Below are 18,279 nucleotides of genomic sequence, written 5' to 3'. Positions count from 1 at the left end.
GGCTGAGAGCTATATTTAATATTCAGCATAACCACATGATTGTGAGCATGATATCACTTTTATACAACAAAACCATAAAAAGGAAATTAATATTGTGTAATACTGTATAACTGACATTTCAGACAGAACATAGACAGATAATCCGCTAGCAGAAATAGATCCACTATCTAGCTAGCTCATATCCCTTCTTCTTTTTCACTTTTTTTTAAGTCTAAAGTTGCATTCATGAACAAGAACATGAACATTCATGATGTCTGTTGATGATGTTGCTAACTCTAATATGTTAATCGTAGTAATAACGGAGTGGTACACACAGCTATAAGCACTCTTAGCCAATTGTCAATGGTGGAAATAATATCTGTGGAAAAAATCTTTCCCAAATTGAAATTTTGACCACAATATACAGGATAGTCCAGATGCCTGCAAGCTTTCCTAGACTGATATAGACATGTAACTCCACCACAAGTAATATTATCTTATATAAAGATGAAACCTGCACTTAAAAATTCCAGTCTGACACCAGCGCTGGATCATCACAGACATTTTCACATAGGTATCTGATTACAAACAGCTTCTGTCCAGTCAGCTACAGCATGTACAGTAGCTATCTTACAACTTGTGTGTGTTTATTATGTGAGGAAATAATTAGCTTAAAAGGGTTATTTATGGTTAGGTTTCTGACTTGTCAAAGTATGTTATAGGCAGAAAAGTCTAATATGTGTTAAATAAATATGCACACTGAATACGCAAAGACACGATTGTGTCAAGCGTAAGAGAGTAGTAGTAAATAATAAATACAAAATTAAGTACTTTTTTTTTTAGATAATGTGTATATAAGTATGTCGTTTAAAATGTCCATCTCAAGTCCAGAAAGGACCACAACACTGCAGAGATTTGCGTTAACACACCGTGAAGGCCTTGTGCATTACCGGATGAGCTGAATCAGGTATGTTAAATGAGGCAGAATGCTAAACTCGGCAAAGCCATGGAACTGTAGGACTGCAGTCTGACACTCTTGTTCTACACCATAAACTTTACTGTATGGTCTATCGGTTCTATTTAGCTTAGAACCTGCAGGCTCTTTTCAATGTTTCGGCTGCCTAATTAATATCATAAATTTGAATATTTACTAGGTATGAATAAGTAATAGGGTAGAGTTTCTTCTTCAGTTTCCTCCCAAGTAGGTGGACTTGCTAAATGAAGTTGCCATATGAGTGGTGTGATTAAAGCCCTGTGTATTCCCACATAGCGGTAGTGTTTTCATTTATTCTTTTTATCGATTGCATTTATTTCATATATTTATGGCCTTCATTTATTAGAGGGTTAGTTTGACTGGTCTGTCTGCTGTGTGTGTGTGTGTGTGTTTTATGTTGCCCACCTGCCACCACAGTTAAATAACCCCAGTCTAGTGAGATCTATAAATAAACTATGTAATAGCAATGGCCATGACACTGATGACATCACACTTGGCATTACTAGCTGTTGCTATGGAGAAATAAATTCGAGACCCTTGTGGCTTTGAAAAAAATAAATCTGATGGCTTAAACTTAAAGGTGGTAAGTATGGGTATATACTGTACTGTTTTACTTTCTACGGATTTACACACACACACACACACACACGATATCTTCTATTACAAATGTCGTCCTTCTCTACAAACTTTATACAAATTTAAAAGGTCCATCAATGTCATTTTAACATCCTGTTCATGTTAATGCACCTTCCTAAGAGCGCAGCTCAAGCAGCGTGGCACACATGACATAATGCAAAACGATGACATAATGTGTCATCACATTATGTCATGTGCTACACGACATGAAATGACGACATTAGTGTGCGTGTGTGTGTGTGTGTGTGCCTCCCTGTACAGTATTTGGAAAGCTCCCCTGACAAAATGCAACATGATAACATGCCTGATGGGTCACTCACTCTCTCTCTCTCTCTCTCTCTCTCTGTCTCTCTCTCTCTCTCTCTCTCTCTGTCTCCCTCTCTCTCTCTCTCTCTCTGTCTCTCTCTCTCTCACAGACACACACACACAGCACAGAATAGAAAGCACAGAACACTAGTTCGCCTTAGTTTGTTTTATAACTACTCCAAAATTAAAAAAATAATAAAAATATTAATCCAGCAGTGGCTGTTTTTTATACACTGTATTGTGATGATTTTTATGCATTCCTTTTATTTCCCTTAGATCTTTTATCATAAATATACTATGCAAACCTATGTAAATAACACATTCGGTTGAATCTGGGGTTAAATAAGCAACACACTGAGGGGGTGTCACTGCAGTGGCTGAACATTACCTAAACAAACTAGGGAATGAGATGCTCAAAGAACTGATCTCTCTCTCTCTCTCTCTCTCTCTCTCTCTCTCTCTCTCTGTATTTAGTTTCTTTCTATAGCTGTATATCTTCAGTTGGGCATTTATACCCTGCTGAAAGTGATTTCTACACAATTTTCTTCTAGGCTATACTATATATACTGTTGGGCAGTCCTGCAGTCCTATATTTCTCAGCTACCTGCTTTAGCTACCATTTTCACACAGTAGTTTACATTTGGTCATGATGAGTTGTTCAGTCTTGCGTTTTTAACGTACACTCTGTGCCCTAGAGCAGTGTTTCTGAAGTCCACCACCACACCATTCTGGTGTTTTTCCTGCCACTAACTCATCTGATTCCACCAGCTAACAAGCCTGAACTAGGTAAAAGCGGGTGAGTTAGAGAAGAGACAACAAAATAGATGTACATCTTCTCTGTACATCTGTACATCTTCTCTATACATCTTTGTGTGTGCACTGCACTGTCACTTTACTCCCTGTTAAACTGGACATTATATTTTGCCTTATATACACATCTACAATATATTTATATATTTATCTTACATATGCACACTGTACATACTATATTCTTTTGCAACACCATTTCAATGTTGACCATTTTATCTACATACTGTATCTACATCTACATATTATCTACATACTGTATCTTCTGTACATTATAGAGTCTACACATATATTTATTTATATTGTTTTATTTTTCACATATACTATACATATACTATATATATATATATATATATATATATATATATATATATATATACACATATATTTTTTGTTTTTGTTTTTATATTTTTATATTTGTTATATATACATACATAGACATATATTTGCATATGCATATCTGACACTTGATTTTCAAGTTTGTTTGTTTGTTTGTTGTTGTTTTTTTTTTTATTGTGATTTCTACCATTTAATTTTTTCCCTATTTTTCCCTATACTTCTTAACTATATCCCCTTTCATGTCCACACATTTTCTTTTTTTACTCTTTCCTCTTTTATGTAAGACAGTCGTAAAATGCATTTCACTACGTCGTACTGTGTATGATTTCGTATGTGACAAATAAAATTTGAATTTGAATTTGATTTGAATTTGAGATAGATAGATAGATAGATAGATAGATAGATAGATAGATAGATAGATAGATAGATAGATAGATAGATAGATAGATAGATGAGTGGGTGATTAGGGAATAGATAGATAGATAGATAGATAGATAGATAGATAGATAGATAGATAGATAGATAGATAGATAGATAGATAGATAGATAGATAGATAGATAGATAGATAGATAGAATGTCTTTGTCATGTCACACTTCACAGTAGTGGTTCATGTCTTATATGTAAGTAGACACTCAGTGCTTTAATAATTGTAGTTTTTCATAAGTATTTCTATTTTTATCTACCCTACTAGGGGCAAAATATTCATATATATAAGTTCTAAAAAAGGAGAAATTTCCACACAAATGTTTCTGTCTTCAAAGAAAACCCTGATATCCAACCCATTTCTTCTCTCTGAGACGCCCCAAGTGCTCGCACATCTAAAATGTGAAGGCGTTATCTAAAATTCTGTTTAAGGTTATCCCAACAGAGGGGATCTCAAACATCTCACACTGAAAGCCAACAGTGAATAAACTAATTAAAATAAAATAATAAAATCATTGATTCATAAAATTATCCATTTGTTTTATCCTGGACATTCTGAAAATGTCCAATAAGTCGATTTCAAATGCCAGAGGGTTCATCACCAGTAGCGCTAACATCAATTTTGCACCACTGGCATTAGCATGCATTAGCTTTCTAGCGTAGTTTTATTTTGTCTTGTTTTTGTTTTTTTCAATTCAACCTACAGTCTAGCTCTAACGAATACATTTGCAACCGCAATCTGAGCAGTAACAATCTCTGCTTATCTGTCATTTTTCCCCGTCTTGTGCCTTTGTTTAGATCCTGTCTCTATCCTGCTCTGTCACAACATTGGCTGATTATCCTAATGTGTTTACCTGTACTGTGTCAAGACCGAAACCAGTTTATCCGTATCTACCCTGCTGCCTCTGTTCTCAGCTCTGTCTTATCATGCCGAGCTGAGAACCATCAACGTTCGTTCCGTATAGTTATTTTCAGTTATACCTGCTTGTGTTTTTTTTCACCCTCACCTAGTTTTTCCATGATGGTTATCTCTGACTATCTGATAATCCTTGTGTAATGGTGCCTGCCTGTTTTGATTCCTTCCACGGAAATGAGATTCTTATTCAACCGAATAAAACAAACACTGAGTGTGTTCACACACGTTTTTCACTCATGACTTACGTGTAAATACGAAGGCGACGCGGAAGCTGCTCTCTGTCATTTTTTTTTTTTTTCCCCATCTTCTCCAGCACTAGCACTGTCAGTTATGTTACCATGGAAACACCAGTTCCAATAATTATGCAATCTGACACGCCCACACAATCCTGATCAGGCATTCTGAGATTTTAGAGTGTTAAATACTAAATAAATAGAAACTCCTCATGGCAAATGATTAGTGTGGGGTGGATCTTTATCATCACAAGGAATTACTTAATGTTTAAAATCATGCTGATAGAGATTTTAAGGCCAGGAAGCATCACCATGGGCCGTGGGATTGTCTTTTTAAAATTTTTTTATTATTATATTTTTTCTTATTTATACATACATGCATCTACATTTATTATTGAGTTCAGGATTAACAGAAATAAAAGCTTTATGGTTGGAATAATTATCCCCAAAATAACTGCATATACTGTTATAAATAATAAGCCAAATATTTGCATGATAATTATGATTATGTTTATTAAATAAATTTGTCCATGCTTTTTTTTTGTACCGTTTATTTATTTATTTATTTTTTAATTACAATCCCAATTTAAAGAGGATATAAGTCATGGTCATGACACTGAAATACGTTGTGCGTCTATCACCATCGTCTTCCAATATGGCCAGGGAATTCCAAAATGTAAAAATAAATTGAAAAGTGTGAGAAAGCAGAAATTAAATATTGCAGTGGGACACGATTCTGCTCATGCCTTCTGCTCGGAAGGTTCAATAACACATTTTCAGATATCATTTCAAACAGTCTCATGTCTTTGACACACTTTCAGCAGGGTCATTTCTTCTTTCTTTTTTTTATTTCTTAAACATGACAGATTTGAAATATCATCCTGCAGGCTCCATCTGAATTAGCACTGATCGAATTTCACCCGTTTCTATCCTCGAGCTCTTGGAGACGAAACTGTACATCGTCACATTTACACACGATGTCAGCGCCAACATTCTGAGAGCACATTAAAATGGCATTTTCTATATTGATCGAAAATCTATTATTCAGCACTAAAACTGGGAATCATATAACTGTGCTAGTTAAGAGTAATTGTGCTAACTGGCAGCTACAAGCTTTAATTCAATGCTAGTGATGTTTAGGCAGAGATTAACATGTAAGATGTTTGCATTACCCATAATGCATTGTGAGGGTACATTAGGGCCTGTGTACCTGATCGGATATGAAGCTTGTGAGACAGAGAAGGTTTAAATTGGAGTGTAGTAGACTGTGAATGTTTTATTCAGGTCACAGTGGTTTATATTATTAAATTTCTTGTACAATAACCCATGAAGTTCTACAGAAAAGATCGCAAGGAGGAATAAAGATAAAATAACTGCCAGTGTGGCGAGAAATCTCTTAGATGCGGCCGAGAGCACTAACCTTCAAATGAGTGGGCAATGAAATAAAGCCTGTACAACTTTATTTGTTGTCTCTGTTGTCCTGCTGTCTGTTTAAATGTATCTGTACAGCCACTTTATTAGGAACACCTGTACACTTGTTCATTCGTGCAATGATCTAATCGGCCAATCAGGTGGTTGCAGAGGTGGATGCAGAGTTTGAACCCCAGGTCCACCAAGCTGACTCTACTGGGCCCCTGAGCAAGGCCTTTAACTCTCAACTGCTCAGTTGTTTAAAATGAGATAATAAAATGTAAGTCGCTCTGAATAAGCGAATCTGCCAAATGCCAGAAATTCATTAAGTCGATGCAGAATCCAGGTCAAAATCTTCAGATGCGGTGATCTCACTGGCTTTACCTGTGGCTAGGTTGGTTACAAACTGGCTGGTTTCAGTATTCCAGGGATTTTAACACAGAACTTTCCGAAGAGTTTAAACAGAAAACACAAAAAACATTAGGTGAGTGCCAATACTATAGCAAAATTCATATAATCACTCTTTACAACCGAGGTGAGCAGAAAAGCACCTCAGGTGGATGGATGGATGGATGGATGGATGGATGGCCTAGAAGTCTATATCTGAGCAATCTAAGACACAGTCTCATCCAAACTGGAGTGATAAAGAGTGGGGGGGGGCTTTTTTTTTGTGAAATCAGACTATCTCTCTATCTACACTCTTAAACTTTAAAGGTGTTTTATTTAGAGTGAGGCCACATAAATATATTTTGGGGTTCTTTTTGTACGGCAATTCCTTAGCCATTTGCCACATTTAACTAAATACATTTCCCCCTTCCCAAAGATCCTTCTACATAATACTAAATGAGAAAAAATCCCAGCTATCAATCTACAGCATGTGTCTGTTTCTCTACCCGTCTGTCTCTGTGCATATTTTGCGTCTCTTCTTCCTATGAGCTTATATGTACACAAGAAAAGGTCTAAACACTAACCACGCCTCTAACCATCAAACTTTTCATACGAATGGAGTCATTGCTAACCGAGACAAGCGTCTGTCTATCTACCTGTCTGCAGTATGTGCTCCAAGACTGGACAAGCAATGGGAACTTCCTTGTATGGTTCGTGATTAAATATTTATTCAAGAGAAACAAATAAGCTGAAATGTTACTTTTCCTGCTGGTGTGTAGAATCTTTTCTGAGAGAGAGAGAGAGAGAGAGAGAGAGAGAGAGAGAGAGACTGTGTATCTGATTTATGTGACCTGATGTAGGAAGTTATTCAGAGACACTCTATAAAAAAAGAGCTATTGTTTATACAAAAATAATAATAACAGAGGACCAAAAGAATATTAAATATTTATGTTAAATTACGTATAATACAACATTTTGTGCGATTTTAGAGCCGGAGAAATGAACGACAGTGTGAAAAATATTCTGTTGTGTTCCAAATCTATGTTTGTAGCACTACTGTAGTTTACATGAGATTAAGACTGCTTGTGTTTGTATTATTTCATAGACGTAATATCCAAACAAATGACCCCATCCTTCATCTACAAATCAACAACTTATTTTTACGGCCAGAGAATATTTCCTACATGCAGAGGGAAGCATAGATTTTAGGAGAAAGCACCTTGACTTTAAAGGAGTAATCACCAAATCTGTCACAGCCGAATCAACTCCACACTGCTGATGTAACTCCGAGAAGGAAAATCAATGTTTTCCGACCAAAAAATCAAAAGCTATTATAAAATTTAACGAAAAAAAATGATCCTATACTAATCACACACAAACAAAACTCAGCTGAGAGAACAGCTCGCACAAGATTACTCCTTATCCTGTCTCTGCAGAGCATTGCAAATTGCTACTTTAACACCACAAAATGTCACTAAAGAATAGTATTCATTACTTAATGAATTATTCAGTACCTAGAGGGAAACTAATAAGAAATGAATGTAGTTAAAGGAGTAGGAAATGTACATCTAGACCTGCAAGAGGATTCAGGGACATTCAGCTGACTCCAGAACAGGTACCACAGATGGACTAATAAAATGCAAACACACACTTACTTTCTTACTGCACTGAGTCTTCCTTATTTCACAGTAATACATAATGTTCATTGTGTTAGGAAAAGAATCCGTTAAAAGCACCCATGAAAGCCATGTTTCCGAAACTTTCCCTAACTTGTGGACAGAGCACTGAATAAACACACACGCACACACACACACACACACATACACCCACTGATCCTGCCAATACACACATACACTTTTTTTCACTTAGTCAGCTAATGTTCTAAACATTGCTTCTTAATATTCCAATGGAAATTTCTAGAAGGTACAAGTAAAGATCACAGCTGTAACCTCCAGTATCTATCAATTTACCATTTTGTGGCACATTTTGTTTAAAGTAAAGGGCTATGCGCATCAGACCCAGACTGGGGGCGTGTCATGTTTGAGGTTTGAATAGTACACGTTACGAGTAATTCAGATAATAATGTGTGGTAATGAAGGTGTGTTGTCATGGTGCAAGATCCAGCTCTGGGTGCACCATCTGTCCACATGTTCTTTTCCCATAGACCCCTAAGCACTTAAGTGTTAAATTTCTAATTAACAGTCTGTCCAGGGGGAATAAACTCTCCTGTTAATGTAAATAAATAAATAAATAAATAAGGTGATCATTGTTTTCACGCCACATAAATATTGGAAATTAGTTTTGGGTACTCCCTTGTAGGTTTAAATACCTAAATAATTAGTTTGTGGTGTCATGACAAGATGATCTATTATGTAAGGAACAACACACACCAAACTGTGCTGTTATCCCAAAATAATGCATGCCTGGGTGATGTAACCCTCGTTATAGCTGTGACAAAGTCATTTCCAGACCAGCCTCCCTCTCTCTCTCTCTCTCTCTCTCTCTCTCGCTCTCTGCCTCTGTTTCTCTCTCTCTCTCTCTCTCTCGCTCTCTCTCTCTCTCTCTGCCTCTGTTTCTCTCTCTCTCTCTCTCTCTCTCTCTCTGACTATCTCTCTCTGTCTTATCTGAAAAACTTGACTGTTCAAAGCGCTTACAATCAAAACTCTCACTAGAAATGTTAAATCTCCTAAAAAAATTTTTTAAAAACACCAGATCAATGATTTTATATTTAACAAGACTTTTTTAAATCTGTTTATTATTAGTCTTAGATCATATGAATCATCCCCTGTGCAAGTCTCTATGTAAGAGTTGGTACTAAAGAGATACTAGAAAGAGCGCATTCAATATGAACATACAGTTCATGTAACACCATCGAAATGATCCAGACCTTCTGAGCAATCAGATTTCATGTCTTCAACTGCAGCACGTTATAAGTATTAATAAAAGTCTATGCTTGTTGTCTTCCTTCACGTGAGGTACTGATATGCAACTAATTTTGGGGATAGAGTGAATAGGCAAATCAGCCTATGAGGTCACCAGGAGCATGCATTAGATAATTTGAAAATGTTGGCAACATTGAGACAAGTGTGTGATTTATGTCCAGAGTTTGCACACTGCTAAACCTGAGGCTGTGAGCTTTCTTTACTTGTTACATCTGCAGTAGAAAAGTTAAATAAGTTTGGAAACCAAACGTTACTGCTGATTAAGCACGTGCAGGATAAAGGGAGAGGTTTTAAAAATACGATCACACATCAAGGCGCATCGTCTTACCTTCGCAGCGACCGAGGAGTTCGGCTTCTCCAGAAGATCCCATAGTTTCTTCCTCTTATCAGGACAGCAGGAGTGGTCAAACTCCCCTTCTCCGTCCCTCTCGCGCAGAGTTTCCGCTTCCCTCCTCAACTCCTCGTTCATCTGCTCCTTTTTCTGATGATAGCGCGCCTGGCAGCACGACTCCAGATAAATCTCATCGATACCCCAGTAATCGAGCTCCTGTCCGAACGAGAGCGCGCACATCTCCTCCATCATGTGCAGCTTCCCAGTGCGATAGAAGTTCAGGATGCTCGTGAACGCGCCCGGATGCCGGTCGAAGAAATACTCGTTCTCGTTTAGGCTGTAATCGTCGCAAACCTCCATGAGCGACTCGTGCGTATTGCAGTCGCGCAGCTTCCCCAGACGCGTGCGCGGGAGCCGGTCCAGAGTCCGCCATAGCACCTCGTGGTTCAGGCCTCCCACGTTGATCCGCACTCTTCTGGTGCGGGCTTTGGTGCGGATGATCTCGGTGGGCTCTGGAGGAAGCGACGTGGATGAGCGCGAGCCCGTTTTTGGAACTCCGAGACCGGCTTTATCCGCCATGGTTCACTCAAAATAAACAAATAGATGACGGGATACAAAAAAAAACAGTTGTTTATAGTGGATAAAAAATGGGGTTGCACTTTATATCTTATAATAATGGGATCCAGTGACAGCTAATCAACCTGGAGGAGCGCGAGGTCGCTTTTGCAACTCCTAGACCGACTAGGATGCGCCATATCGTGCACTCAAAAAAAGATGCTATTAAAACAGTTCTTCCCTGTGTGCAATTCGTAAAAAATATTTTAGCTATGTACCAGATTGTGTCGTATTCTTCGGGTTATCCATCAGCCAAACAGGAAACATGGATGAGCAGTCCTTGCCAGAAAATAAAAAGAAACAAAAAGGTGATCCAGTCTATGTTGGATCCTCTTTACACGCGCGCCTCCAAGACTGCAAGGAAAGACAGATAAGAATGTTCATTTAAGTCATAGGCGCAAGTAAATTAAAAACGTGTTATATAAATAAGCAAGTCTGAAGAGTCTTTGAATAGACTAAAATATATTCTTAATATATTTAATGAAATAGAAAAAAACAAGTTTTACTTATTTCTCAAAGAAAGAGGAAGTCTTCGGACATGCTATCACAGACCAAATACATCTCACCCGTATGAGAGCCATTACCAGGGTTGCTGCAAAGTTGGAAGCAATCAATTGTATTGAATGTTACTATATGATGTAGAATTTCTATTTCCCTTCACTGAGACTAAGAGGCACAAGGCAAGCCCCACGAAGGCATGATTTGCCAAGGTTGGAGTGGAAGAGCATTTATGACCTGTACATAGCCCTGACCCTCAACCCCACTGAACATCTTTAGAATGACCTGAAACACAGATTGCACCCCAGACCTCCTTACTTAACAATCAGTGACCTCAATAATGCTCTTGTGGCAGAATGAACATAACTCACCACAGCCACACTCCAACATCTAAAAGAAAGCTTTTCCAGGAGAGTGGAGGATATTGTAACAGGAAATCAGGAATAGGATGTTCAACAAGGATATATGGGTCAGATGTTCATAGCTATATATTATATGTATTTACATAATACTACAATTTTTATTATGAATGCAGCCAAAAATAAGAAGTTGTGGTAAATATTTGGGAAATAACAAAGAAAAGCATTTTGGGACAAACAATGGTGATGAGTAATTGGTTATTGGATGATAATGGTAATGAGTGATTGGTCATTTGGAGACAATGGTCATCAGTGATTGGTCATTGGAAGGTGATCATGATCAGTGATTGGTTGTTGGGAGATGATAGTGATCAGTGACTGGTAATTGGCAAGACAATAGTGATCAGTGATAAGTCATTGGAAGATGATAGTGATCAGTAATTGGTCATTGGAAGATGATAGTGATCGGTTGGTGGAGGATGATAGTGATCAGTGATTGGTTGGTGGAGGATGATAGTGATCAGTGATTGGTTGTTGGGAGATTATAGTGATCAGTGATTGGTTGTTGGGAGATGATAGTGATCAGTGGTTTGTTATTGGAAGATGATAGAGGTCAGTGATTGGTCATTGGAAGATGATAGTGATCAGTGATTGGTTGGTGGAGGATGATAGTGATCAGTGATTGGTTGGTGGGAGATTATAGTGATCAGTGATTGGTTGTTGGGAGATGATAGTGATCAGTGGTTTGTTATTGGAAGATGAAAGAGATCAGTGATTGGTTGTCAAGAGGTGATAGTGATCAGTGATTGGTTGGTGGGAGACTACAGAAATCAGTGACTGGTTGCTGGGAACATCATTTCACACAAGCGCAAATTAGTCAGGTTCGTAACAAAGTCGACTGCTCTCTCAACCCTTATAACCAGAGTTATGATGTGAGCTATGGAGCTGCATCGAGTGCAAGATAGTCACTAACATCTGTTCAAATAGTCACTAGATTTGTCACAAGGCTCGGTTTTAAATCGGTCTAGAAATCCACCAAAATGTTACTACATTGGCAACACTGGACCCAGTATAAAATGACTAATGTGTACTGTGGCCATTACTTCAGGCACATGTCACGATTACTAACTAGCTCATGGATTACTTTGCACAATTTATGGAATGTGACCACCACTGGACAACTGCTGAGCAAATATTATTTTGGTTGTTGGTCATTCACAGCACAGCAGTGACATGCACTGCCAGGACAAGAGGTGATTACACAGCTACATAGTGTTACGCTTACCTGCAAAAAAAAAAAAGACCACTGCATTTCTTAAGACAAAAATAATTAAGACAAAATAAACATGACTAGTTGTAATGAAGCAGTAAAGAAAAGATTTCAATCTGTGGTTGTTACTTGCACACAAACACAACTGTGTTGCAATCACGAGGCAGCTCCCTAGGTAGGCAGCATTTGTGCACTCCCAAGATAAAGTCTGTCCTATTTGGAAGGAATTTGAGGGCAACCTCACATGTGTCCTTCTCAGTGAAGGCAATTCCATCAATCTGTTCACAGATGCAGTGTTCTGTGAAGGTTTCAACAAACACTGTGCAACAAAACCGTCCCTTTGACTTCCGAGTATATTTACTTGTTAATACATATGTAAATTACACTTTGCATTTGTCAATATGGTTTTAATGTGAGTAAAATGACCTAGCTAAGGCATCACAGTTTTTCCAGCATCCACTTGCTAGCCACTGTGCTGAAAATGTATTATGTACGATGGCATCAAATCTTCTTCCTTAAAAAATGGCCAGCAGTGCAATTTCCTTCAACATGAAACACAGCAAAGAAGCAATTACTCTGCATATATAAATCTATAATACTTATATTATGTGTACTCAGCATTAGGAATTTATTCAATACCTTTTCTTTCAATTAGTCATAACCAGTTTCCCAACAACTAACTAAATCACACACTAGCTATCAAACCCAGAAGCCATTCATTTCAAACTGCAGCTCATGCTGCGTCAGAGCGATCCTCATGAGCAATTGGGTGAGGCTTATTATTCAATGAGCATAATATCAGTGCTGGATTTACTATTTAATACACTCATCTGTATTTTCTGTCTTACTAAAACGCGAACCTTTCTATACTTCCTTGTTGGGAAAGCAATAATGACAAATTTGATATCATACAAATGATTCATTTGGGTTCCAAATTAACCACAAAGTGTCACATGGAGCCTGCGAAGGGACTCAGGGCACAAAGGCAGGGGATATCCTGGAAGGGATGACAACACCACAGGACAGAATCACACATACTCTCACACACTACGGACAATTCAGAGATGCCGGTCAGCCTATAAGTCATGCCTAAGGACTGGGGGAGGAAACCGGAGTATGCGGAGGAAACCCGCAAAATAGGGTGCAATTAAACAACTCTAAAATAAATAAGTGATTACATCACATTAATTGTGTATTGTGTAAACATGAAAAACACACGTTTAAAAAATATTCATATGTAGTGTCTTAATATGAGTGTAACAGAAGAGTTCATTTATTCAACATTCTAATCAATCTCATCAATATTACAACTGACCACACTGGTGTAGATGCTGAACTCTTGAGTGTCAGTTCATTTCTTCGGTATGCGTGTTATTTCAATACCTCAACACCGTAGGTGTTAACAAGTTAATTCATCACTGTCAGCTCTGTTAAAGCATATTATTACCACTATGAATTATTCATTTACTACTATCTTTAAAAAAAAAAAGGAAAGAAAAAGAAAGATTCCTTAAGGATTCGGGATGATTAACAGTTTTAGTAAATTAGTTTACACTTATATTCTTATATTCGATAAGGTTCTGCAAACAGGAAGGAAGTCTAAACTGGCCAGTGGATCTTTAGGGTTTCGAAAATAATTAACAGTATAGAAATGAATCAAACACTGGGCATTTTAATTCAAGTTAGAATTTAATCAGCAATTTGGGTGACAATTTTTTATATATATATATATCATTATTAATCCTAAAACATTATACAGTAGCTACTGTGAATTATCCATTAATTACAGTCCATAAAAAGGTTCCTCGAGGGATTATGGAGGATATGTGTGCAAGCTTTTCGAACTGAAATCCACTTGATGTGTGATTTCAGCGAAATTCTGCTTTATGGATGAATTAACACTTTAATTAACATAGCCGTTAATTACGTAACACGGGTCATAATTTCAGTCGAATCTGAAGCTCCGATTATTAGTGAATTCAATTCGGCATTGTCAAGTAGGAACTGATTCATGTCATAGAGTTTAATAAGCGCTATCCCTGAGGTTTAATTCACACCACATGGTAGTTATTTCATTCACTAAATGAACACTCTAGGAGTTTAATCAAGTTCGGTGAGCGGTGTAAGATTGAATTCGGTCACATGAGTGAATCCGATACTAAAGGTGTTGAGTGGATCGTTTCATTTTCATGTGCAGCTTGTAATTAAGGTCCAGCAGCAGCATTGACGCAAACTGTTGCTTTTCCTAACTAGCTGCACACACAGGACCACGTTCGTATTCTACTATCACACTCACCCTCAGAGTCTTAAAGAAAACAACAGTGAAGCTGCAGCAACACTTTTTCATCCTGAACATTCACATGAAGCTTTATCAGTGTGGTTATAGTGCAGTGACAGAGGATATATAGCAACATGTGTGTGTGTGTGTGTGTGTGTGTGTGTGAGATCTTACCTTTCTGAAGTAAAGCAGCTTTGGCATGCAAACCGTCTTCCACACAAGCAGCTAAGAGAGAAGGATAGATAAAGAGATAGATTGAGAGATAGACAGTAAGAGAGAGTGAGTGAGAGAGAGAGAGAGAGAGGAAGAAGGGATATTTTCCTAGAGCAGATTAATCTTCAGTGCTTTCCGTGCAAATCTCCATTAAAGAGAAACGTTTCAGCTGCAACATAACGAGGGGAAAAAAAAGAGTGTGCACCAGAGCAAAGCTGCGTCCATCTGCTGACAGAGAGTCTGTGTGTGTGTATGTGTGTATGAGTGAGCGTGTGAGGGAGGGTGTGTAAATGTGTGTGTGTGTGTGTGTGTGAGAGAGAGAGAGAGAGAGAGAGAGAGAAGCTGCACCACAGTGTGGAGAGAAAAAGAAACACATCAGAGCGGGCAGTTTGACTACAGCCGGCATACACACACACACACACACACACACACACACTTTGAATTGCTAAACAGAGAATATAATGTGCCCTAGTGACTTATGCATTGTTTCTCACTGCACAAGCCCTTTACTTTCCTTCACATATATTGCAGAACACTGCATCCAGCTCCAAGCGTAAGTGCAACAGTCATCGGCTGTGTCTCAGTCACACAGTGTTCCACACTTCAGTCTTCCACACCTCTCAGCAGTTCTTAAATATGCAATTTAAATGAATACTTCAGGACTTTCACCCTAATCTTTGTTCGCTGCTGCATCGGTAGTGCATAGAAAATGACCTAAAATAAGAATATGGTCATATTTTACTGAACTTTATGCAAAAATCAGCCTTAATCCTTACTGTGAAATCCGTCTTAATGTAAAAGATGTATTTTTGTACTCCGTTAAAGGAATTCACTTAAAACTATTCATGAAATGATGTATTAGGCATTAATCAAACTCCAAATCTATATAATTTTAAATTTGTTCCTAACTACATTTTCAATAAATACATTATATTGCCAAAAGTATTCGCTCACCCATCCAAATAATCAGAATCAGGTGTTCCAATCACTTCCATGGCCACAGGTGTATAAAATCAAGCACCTAGGCATGCAGACTGTTTTTACAAACATTTGTGAAAGAATGGGTCGCTCTCAGGAGCTCAGTGAATTCCAGCGTGGAACTGTGATAGGATGCCACCTGTGCAACAAATCCAGTCGTGAAATTTCCTCGCTCCTAAATATTCCACAGTCAACTGTCAGCTGTATTATAAGAACGTGGAAGTGTTTGGGAACGACAGCAACTCAGCCACGAAGTGGTAGGCCACGTAAACTGACGGAGCGGGGTCAGCGGATGCTGAGGCGCATAGTGCGAAGAGGTCGCCAACTTTCTGCAGAGTCAATCGCTACAGACCTCCAAACTTCATGTGGCCTTCAGATTAGCTCAAGAACAGTGCGCAGAGAGCTTCATGGAATGGGTTTCCATGGCCGAGCAGCTGCATCCAAGCCATACATCACCAAGTGCAATGCAAAGCGTCGGATGCAGTGGTGTAAAGCACGCCGCCACTGGACTCTAGAGCAGTGGAGACGCGTTCTCTGGAGTGACGAATCGCGCTTCTCCATCTGGCAATCTGATGGATGAGTCTGGGTTTGGCGTGTATGTTATTATGGATTACTAACATGGACATGTTGCTGTCTTTGGTGTTGGATATTTAGATAACAGCAGTCTAATGATGCATCATGTTACAATTGGCTATTTTATTTAGCTAACTTTTAATAACTGCATAACCCTATGCCTCCATTCTACATGAGTTTTCTCTTCTGGGTTGTGTACTCCATACAGAATTTGTGCGACTGCTATAGTTATGTTAGTCTTAGCCTTTCTAATAAGCATCTAAAAAAAATTTCTTTCTAAAAAAATCTTTCTGGCCGTAGGCTTCAGAATCTTGTTGGTACCTTTGCCTACATTTTTTCAAGGAGGTATTTCTCAGGTAAGGAATAAAAACTTTTCATGGCAAATAATAATCAGCTTCTTATTCCATAGCAATATTTTTCAGTTGAATTTAATTTATTTGTATAGCGCTTTTAACAATGGACATTGTCTCAAAGCAGCTTTACAGATGTATAGAAACATAGAATATACACTATATTGCCAAAAGTATTCGCTCACCTGCCTTGACTCGCATATGAACTTAAGTGACATCCCATTCCTAATCCATAGGGGTCAATATGACGTCGGTCCACCCTCTGCAGCTATAACAGATTCAACTCTTCTGGGAAGGCTGTCCACAAGGTTTAGGAGTGTGTTCATGGGAATTTTTGACCATTCTTCCAGAAGCGCATTTGTGAGGTCACACACTGATGTTGGACGAGAAGGCCTGGCTCTCAGTCTCCGCTCTAATTTATCCCAAAGGTGTTCTATCGGGTTGAGGTCAGGACTCTGTGCAGGCCAGTCAAGTTCATCCACACCAGACTCTGTCATCCATGTCTTTATGGACCTTGCTTTGTGCACTGGTGCACAGTCATGTTGGAAGAGGAAGGGGCCAGCTCCAAACTGTTCCTACAAAGTTGGGAGCATGGAATTGTCCAAAATGTCTTGGTATGCTGAAGCATTCAGAGTTCCTTTCACTGGAACTAAGGGGCCAAGCCCAGCTCCTGAAAAACAACCCCACACCATAATCCCCCCTCCACCAAACTTTACACTTGGCACAATGCAGTCAGACAAGTACCGTTCTCCTGGCAACCGCCAAACCCAGACTCGTCCATCAGATTGCCAGATGGAGAAGCGCGATTCGTCACTCCAGAGAACGCGTCTCCACTGCTCTAGAGTCCAGTGGCGGCGTGCTTTACACCACTGCATCCGACGCTTTGCATTGCACTTGGTGATGTATGGCTTGGATGCAGCTGCTCGGCCATGGAAACCCATTCCATGAAGCTCTCTGCACACTGTTCTTGAGCTAATCTGAAGGCCACATGAAGTTTGGAGGTCTGTAGCGATTGACTCTGCAGAAAGTTGGCGACCTCTTCGCACTATGCGCCTCAGCATCCGCTGACCCCGCTCCGTCAGTTTACGTGGCCTACCACTTCGTGGCTGAGTTGCTGTCGTTCCCAAACACTTCCACGTTCTTATAATACAGCTGACAGTTGACTGTGGAATATTTAGGAGAGAGGAAATTTCACGACTGGATTTGTTGCACAGGTGGCATCCTATCACAGTTCCACGCTGGAATTCACTGAGCTCCTGAGAGCGACCCATTCTTTCACATCTTTTACATGTTTGTAAAAACAGTCTGCATGCCTAGGTGCTTGATTTTATACACCTGTGGCCATGGAAGTGATTGGAACACCTGATTCTGATTATTTGGATGGGTGAGTGAATACTTTTGTGTAAGTCTGAGGCAAAGGAAAAACTCCCTGAGATGATA

General features: G+C 38.8%; 1 protein-coding gene across 1 annotated transcript in view; it reads right to left on the bottom strand.

Moving 5' to 3' along the window:
* Window positions 1-15,184, bottom strand: part of kcnb2b (potassium voltage-gated channel subfamily B member 2b) — a 104,611-nt gene extending 89,427 nt beyond the window's left edge. The window contains exons 1-2 of the mRNA XM_058376918.1: window positions 14,900-15,184; window positions 9,703-10,674 (exon numbers count right to left, since the gene is read on the bottom strand). Coding sequence (XP_058232901.1) covers window positions 9,703-10,284 — 582 coding nt within the window. The 5' untranslated portion in view covers window positions 10,285-10,674; window positions 14,900-15,184. The remainder of the gene's footprint in view (window positions 1-9,702; window positions 10,675-14,899) is intronic.
* Window positions 15,185-18,279: the final 3,095 nt, after the last annotated feature.

The sequence above is a fragment of the Hemibagrus wyckioides genome, linkage group LG23 (genome assembly GCF_019097595.1).
Source record: "Hemibagrus wyckioides isolate EC202008001 linkage group LG23, SWU_Hwy_1.0, whole genome shotgun sequence".
In the NCBI taxonomy this organism is placed as follows: Eukaryota; Metazoa; Chordata; class Actinopteri; order Siluriformes; family Bagridae; genus Hemibagrus; species Hemibagrus wyckioides.
This window is presented reverse-complemented; position numbering and strand designations above follow the sequence as displayed.